Consider the following 7166-nt stretch of genomic DNA (forward strand, 5'->3'; position numbering starts at 1 on the left):
TGCGTTCTTGTATCGCTAAATGAAATGCATTCAAAGACAGGGCAGAAAAATGAAAGCTGATAAATCGTGGATTTCTCATTGTGAAAATATTTTAGATATTTTCAGATATACTGATCTGACAAAATACGAAAAATAATGTAAACTTACTCATAAATTTTCATATTCCTTTTCTAAACATTTCTGAATAGTGTGCCAATTTGTATAAAAAAATCTGAAAATTTTCTGAGAAACCATTATAAGGATAGGCTCGTATGAGTATATCTATCAAATTAATATATATTAATAGCTTCTCGAGCTTTTCGAACCATCGCTGGTTGATAGTGCGAAAATTATTAATGTTTTCCATATTGTTTCGGTTTGCGTTGGTAAAACCTTGTATCAAAGGCTCGCACACCAAGGCGGTAATTTTCGGAAGAATCCCTCTTGTATTCGTTAAATTAAATCTTTATTATCCGAGTCACAGTTATACGTAAGGTGTTATAAGCGAGGCGAACAGTATTTCGATCTGTATCGATTGGTGTCTGGAAGCCTACTCACCCGCGGAAAGAGAGCGAATGCGCGGAGCGCTCATTTAGGGGAATCGCGCCGGCGATCCGCGTCGCGCGACCGCCGCGTATCGTTCTGTGTTGACAAAATAATGAGTGAGATTTCGAACGAGAATATCAACAGCGAATTTGACGAGATATACTTTAAAATTATACTTATTCCTGAACATACCGCCCGCCTCGAATGTATACATTCGAAAGGAGTTAGAAATGGTTTTGACAACGATAGAATACATAATGAAATAAACGCTGTACAATGAATATCGGTATCCGGTTGAGATTTCACTAACAAAGAACGTTATGGTATCGCTTATAAAGACGAGATTCCGCCCGCCATGACGGAATCTTTTAATTCTTCGGTATTAATCGCGACAGGTAAGAAGCATAGTTTCACGATCGGACGTTTATATTCGGAACGAGAAGTTTTGACCGTGACAACTCGCGTCAGGCCATCATCTCCCGGATAACAAGCGATAATTCGTCCAAGTTCCCATTGGCTTGGCGGGGCTAAGGGATTGCGCACTAGGACTATTTGGCCGACTTTAGCCAGTCGCTGTATAACGCGCCATTTTGGGCGTTGTTGAAGGGAGTGCAAGTAATCGCTTGACCATGACCGCCAAAACTCTTCCGTCAGACGTTGAATCATTTGCCAACGCGACAATCGATTCTCGTTTAAATCGAGCACGCTTGGTTCGGCGGGAGCGATAAGAGGGGTACCGATCAAGAAATGACCAGGCGTTAACGCGTGATAATCATCAGGATTATCGGAAACGGGAGCTATCGGACGGGAATTTAGGCAAGCTTCAATGCGGCAAAGAAGTGTGGTCATTTCTTCAAAGGTTAATGTGTGGAGGCCTATGCAACGCTTTATGTGGTGTTTCACGCTCCGAACACCGGCCTCCCACAGTCCGCCGAAATGGGGTGCGGCTGGGGGTAGGAACTGCCACGCGGTTCCATCGGTAGCGAGCCGATTTCGAAAACTTGGATCGCGAATTGCTTTTGCGTGAGCTTCGGACAATTCTCGGTTAGCGCCATGAAATGTTGTTCCATTGTCTGAGTACATGGACTGCGGTAGTCCTCGGCGGGAGACAAATCGCTGGTACGCCGCAATAAAGGTCGGCGAACTATAATCGGAAACAAGTTCTAAGTGTATAGCCTTGGTCGTCAGGCATACGAACAACGTAATATAAGCCTTTTGCGATTTGTGTCCTCGGCCGGGCGCGGTTCGGACAGCGATTGGTCCAGCGTAATCAACGCCGGTATGTATAAATGCGCGAGCGGCACGGTTAACTCTCGCGTCCGGTAGATCGCCCATGAGTTCGACAGGTTTTTTAGCGCGCTCACGAGTGCATTGTACGCACTGATACAGAACGGCACGGACGGTAGCGCGAGATCGGATAATCCAAAATTCATTACGTAATGAAGCGAGCGTTAATTGAGGACCAGCATGTAACGTTCTTAGATGATGATGCTGAATAATAAGAATTAACAATGGGTGTGCTCGTAATACGAGCGGATTTTTTGTCGCTTCTGGAAGGCATGCATGACGGAGCCGTCCTCTGATACGAAGAAGTCTGTCAGCGTCAAAATAAGGATTGAGTGCAGATAAGGAACTGGTTTTTGGTAACGGAAGTTGCCGTTGTAAAGTCGAGATTTCAATAGGAAACATCTCTGACTGCATAACCTGGAGCCAGTAATGTTTGGCTTTCTGAATCTCTTCGGGAAGCAGACTCGCTGGTGTAGGCGAGGCGCTTTTAGAGGATCGGAGTCGATTAAGAAAACGGTAAAGGTAAGCGGTAATTCGGAGCAATCGAGGCCACGAGGAATAACGTGATGCGAGATTCCAACGAGGGGTCGAATGTAAGGAGTGAATAGGTGGTTGAGAACGCTGTTCAAGGGTGGTATCAGATGGTATCGAGAGATCGAAAGTCGGCCAAGACTCTGGAGATTGACAAAGCCATGAAGGGCCTGCCCACCATAAATTATAATTTGCGAGAGCATCGGGAGCTAGACCGCGAGAAGCGCAATCGGCAGGATTGTCCTGAGTTGGGACATGACGCCAATAAATTCCAGGAAGCAAGGACTGAACGATCGAAACGCGATTGGCAACGAAAGTTTTCCATCGAGACGGAGACTGCCTCAGCCAAGCGAGTGTGATCGTTGAGTCGGTCCAACAGTGACATTCGATGCTCGGAAGTTGAAGAGCAGAACGCGCATAATTAACTAACCGAGCGAGAAGAAGCGCAGCTGACAATTCCAATCGGGGAACGCTGATCGTTTTAAGAGGTGCCACTTTCGATTTTGCGATGAGAAGAGAGATGGTAATTGAGCCATCGACATTAACAACGCGAAGGTAAACAACTGCTGCAAAGGCCATAGTTGAGGCATCGGAAAAGCCATGAAGTGCGCTGTGCAGAGTATGGGATCCATGCGTCGTCCAGCGCGGAATACTGAGAGCCTCGAGACACGGTAATTGGTGGTGATAATTTGCCCAGTAGTCGAAATGTTCACATGGAATTTCATCGTCCCACTGACATTGGAGCGACCACAATCGTTGCATGAATATTTTCGCACCGATGATGACGGGAGTAGCCCATCCCATCGGATCGAAAAACTTAGCGATAGTCGAGAGAACAGTTCTTTTGGTTTTTCCCGGCAAAGACGGGAGAGATACGCGAAGTTGAAACGCATCGAGCTTCGGATTCCAAATGACTCCTAATACTTTAAGGTGCTCATCGTCTTGAAGGACTTTGTGAGTGGCTAATCCATGATCGGCAGGATCGAGGTCTGACAAGAGATCTGTGGAATTACTTGCCCATTTTCGCAGACGAAAGCCTCCTTTAGCGAGAAGCGCGATTAATTGGTCGCGCGTTTGCCGTGCAAGGATGCGATCATCGGCTCCGAACGCGCAATCATCGACGTATGTCTGATGACGGAGAACCGGGACGGCTAATGGAAATTGGGCACCGTTATCTTCAGCGAGTTGGTCGAGCACTCGAAGAGCGAGATATGGAGCGGCGGCAGTGCCGTACGTCACAGTGAGAAGACGGTAGTCGCGAACAGGTTCACTGGGAGAAGAGCGCCATAGAATGCGCTGATAATCAGTATCGCGGAAGTCAACTAATATTTGCCGATACATTTTAGCGATATCGGCGGTAAATACGTAACGATGTTGGCGCCACTGCATTATGACAGCGGCCAAATCCCTTTGAAGTTTAGGTCCGATAAACATGTTATCGTTTAGCGAGGTTCCGTTAGTGGTACGGCAGGAGGCGTTAAAAACAACCCGCAGCCGAGTGGTTGCACTGCTGTCACGTAAGACAGCGTGGTGCGGTATATAATAACTTTGATCCGTATGAACAATTTCTGTCGGTGGACTTTTAATCATATGACCGAGGTTTTCGTACTCCGCGAGAAAGTCGTGATATTCGGAAGCGATAGATGGGTTGCGTCTGAAACGTTGCTCTAGGCGGTAGAGGTTCGATTCGGCAATGAAACGAGATTCTCCTAACGAGATTGGTGGTCCGGTTTTAAACGGTAATCTAACAATGTAGCGTCCTTGAGGAGTGCGGGAATGGGTAGCGAGGAAGTGCTCTTCACACTTTCGCTCGTCAGGGCTGTGGCGTTGGGGCTGAGGGACTTCTTCAGTCTCCCAGAAACGACGAAGGTCGAGATCTAACGCTTCAAGGACAACTCCGTGATGCGCGATCTCAGAAATCGAACAATTGGTCGAAGACGATGCGATTGGACCTGAAATAATCCAACCGAGAGTGGTATTTTGCGCGGTAGGCTCCATTTCGGAACCTTTTCGAACACCATCGAGAACAAGCATGCCGAATAAGTCCGCTCCGATTATCATATCAATCGGGTCGGTACTCATGGGGTCACTATCAGCTAATTGGAGTCCGTCGACATGGTTCCACGTGCACATAGTGCTTATTCGATTCGGCAGATATTTTGTCAACGATCGAAGAATGAGCGCGGTCGTTGAATAAGCGGGTTCGTCGTAATTCGCCGGCGTAATGGTAATGTGGGCAGCATGCCGGACAACGGATTGCATCTCGCTGATGCCGGTGACGAAAATCGAACGATTTAATTTTGGGAGTCGTAAACGTTGCGCGAGCGATTCGGTAATAAACGTAGAAACGGAGCCTTGATCCAAAAGTGCGCGTACAGTCGTAAAACGTCCAACAGGCGAGTAGACTTTCACACGGGCAGTCGCGAGCAGAATATTAGAATTCGGCGCGACGGTTTTCGATAGTAAATGCGACGTGACTTCGTTTACAATTTTGCTTATCGCCGGTGGTGACTCAGTTTTATCCGGCTGAGTCGAGTTATCGAAATGTAACAACGTGTGATGACGTTTATTACACTGGCGGCATACGCGAGAATTTGAACAATCTTTGACAGAATGCTTACTACTAAAGCAGTTTAAACATCGTTTTTGCTGTTTAATAAAATCGAAACGTTGGGAGGGTGTTTGTTTTAAAAATGTAGAACATTGGTATAATAAGTGATTGGCTTTGCACCACGGACATGCGAACGAAACGGTAGACGCGGTATGCGCCGCGAGAGTTTTTCCTTTAGAGGTAGCGGATGGCTTTTCTTTTGGAGGTGGTGCAATCGCCTCGAGCGCGCGAATTCGAGACTCGAGAAATTGATCGAGTTCATTATAACGCGGATATTCTACAGTATCACCGAGCTTGAGTTCCCAAGCCTTACGCGAGTATTTGTCAAGTTTTTGTGCAACGAGCAAAACAAGCAAATCATCCCAATGTTCGACAGGACGGTTGAGATTCCTAAGCGCTTGTATCGCTTTGTTGGTTTGGTCGCGAAGCTGACGAAGGTCATGAGCGGTTTCTGTTGTGAGCAACGGCAAATTCAACAGCGATTGTAAATGTGTGGTAACGAGACGACGTGTGTTGTCGTAACGAGAGACCAGAATTTTCCACGCGATATCGAAATTATGATTGGTTACCGCGAGGTGGTCAAGCGCGTCACTTGCATCCCCTTTTACACATGAGCATAAATAATGTAAGCGATCGACATTTGACAAACTATGATCGTTGTGAATCATCGATTGGAATTTATCGCGAAAACTTTCCCATTTGTCGATGCTCCCGTCGAAGGTTGGTAGGTTGATCCTCGGAAGATGCGACGCGGTTCGGAGTACATCACGAAAGCCACTTACGTTTTGTGATGAAGTAGCGGGAGGGGTGCGGGATTCGTAGCTCTCTAATACCTCCGCCATGTAGTCGGCAGCCTCGTGGTAGCAGTCCTCACATTCCAGAAGCGAATTCTTCGTAAAGTAGGCATGCGATGCTCTGTCTTCATCGTCCGCAAGAAGCACGATTCGACTGTCGAGCTCCTGGCAAGTGGTAAAGGCTTCCTTCAAGGTGACGAGACGTTGACGCGTTACCGCAGGTGTCATTTTGGCTTGCCCCAGCTTCTTGTAATTGGCGAGCGCCCGGGATACGAAACCCATCTTCTGGGTTTGTAGAGACAAAAGCTGCTCGAAAGATGTCGAGGTGTCCATATCGACGATCGTGATTCGGAATTTGAGTGTTCGGAAGGCCAGTAATTCTCCTTGGCGACGATCCGGCTCGAAGGACCAGAATGTTTCGGTTTGCGTTGGTAAAACCTTGTATCAAAGGCTCGCACACCAAGGCGGTAATTTTCGGAAGAATCCCTCTTGTATTCGTTAAATTAAATCTTTATTATCCGAGTCACAGTTATACGTAAGGTGTTATAAGCGAGGCGAACAGTATTTCGATCTGTATCGATTGGTGTCTGGAAGCCTACTCACCCGCGGAAAGAGAGCGAATGCGCGGAGCGCTCATTTAGGGGAATCGCGCCGGCGATCCGCGTCGCGCGACCGCCGCGTATCGTTCTGTGTTGACAAAATAATGAGTGAGATTTCGAACGAGAATATCAACAGCGAATTTGACGAGATATACTTTAAAATTATACTTATTCCTGAACACATATAGAAATTACAATTCGTCTACTAGAGACATTATTATTATAAGTGTACACTGATCTCGGATTTGAGATACTAAAGTGTATAAAAATTGCGTACATTGATCTCATTATCGAGAATCTGAATGTACGAATTAAAGAGAGGAAAGAAGTTATTTGAAGGAAGAAAGAACAAGAGAAAAAATATCAGGGCGCGAGTGGCTAAGCCGGGAATTGAACCCGGGTCTTTCGCTTTTCGGCAACTGTTCTGTAGCCACTCGCGCCCTGATACTTTTTCTCTCGTTCTTCCTTCCTTCAAATAACTTCCTTCCTCTTTTTAATTTGTACATTCATATTCTCGATAATGAGATTAATGTATGCAATTTTCGTACACGTTAGTATCTCGAATCCGAGATACTAGTGTACACTTAATAATGTCTCTAGTAGACAAATTAAAATTTCTATATAAAAAACATTAATAATTTTCGCACTATCAACTAGATGGCTTGAGAAGCTCTGTAATATACAGGGTGTCCCATTATAAATCATTCACGCAAATTACTCCGAAGATAAGGGTGATAGCAAAAAATAACCTTAACAAACGTTGTAGGATTTTGTAAAACATTCAATTTTTGGGAATCTTACTTTAATACTTTTATGCAT

The 7166-nt window shown here is 45.9% G+C and overlaps 2 protein-coding genes across 2 annotated transcripts; both read right to left on the bottom strand.

Moving 5' to 3' along the window:
* Nucleotides 1–855: 855 nt before the first annotated feature.
* LOC136999495 (uncharacterized) lies at nucleotides 856–1860 on the bottom strand. Its single transcript, XM_067353836.1, has one exon. It carries the CDS (start codon nucleotides 1858–1860, stop codon nucleotides 856–858), a length of 1005 nt encoding a protein of 334 aa, XP_067209937.1.
* Nucleotides 1861–2768: 908 nt separating this feature from the next.
* On the bottom strand, nucleotides 2769–6081 carry LOC136999496 (uncharacterized). The gene is made up of 3 exons (XM_067353837.1): nucleotides 5737–6081; nucleotides 2997–4917; nucleotides 2769–2953 (listed from the first exon to the last, which is right to left on the bottom strand). The coding sequence occupies exons 1-3, from the start codon at nucleotides 6079–6081 to the stop codon at nucleotides 2769–2771; spliced, it is 2451 nt and encodes an 816-aa protein (XP_067209938.1).
* Between the last annotated feature and the right edge of the window lie 1085 nt (nucleotides 6082–7166).

The sequence above is a fragment of the Linepithema humile genome, chromosome 4, assembly GCF_040581485.1.
Source record: "Linepithema humile isolate Giens D197 chromosome 4, Lhum_UNIL_v1.0, whole genome shotgun sequence".
Taxonomy (NCBI): Eukaryota; Metazoa; Arthropoda; class Insecta; order Hymenoptera; family Formicidae; genus Linepithema; species Linepithema humile.

What these genes read in the sequence shown, in the direction of transcription:
- LOC136999495 (XM_067353836.1), bottom strand. Translation starts at nt 1,860, where the DNA reads ATGGGCGATCTACCGGACGCGAGAGTTAACCGTGCCGCTCGCGCATTT.
- LOC136999496 (XM_067353837.1), bottom strand. Translation starts at nt 6,081, where the DNA reads ATGGACACCTCGACATCTTTCGAGCAGCTTTTGTCTCTACAAACCCAG. An exon ending in CCGCTACTTCATCACAAAAC is followed by an intron (nt 4,918 to 5,736) that starts GTAAGTGGCTTT and finishes GTATGCCGCCAG; the next exon opens with TGTAATAAACGTCATCACAC. An exon ending in ACCGTGTCTCGAGGCTCTCA is followed by an intron (nt 2,954 to 2,996) that starts GTATTCCGCGCT and finishes TACTCTGCACAG; the next exon opens with CGCACTTCATGGCTTTTCCG.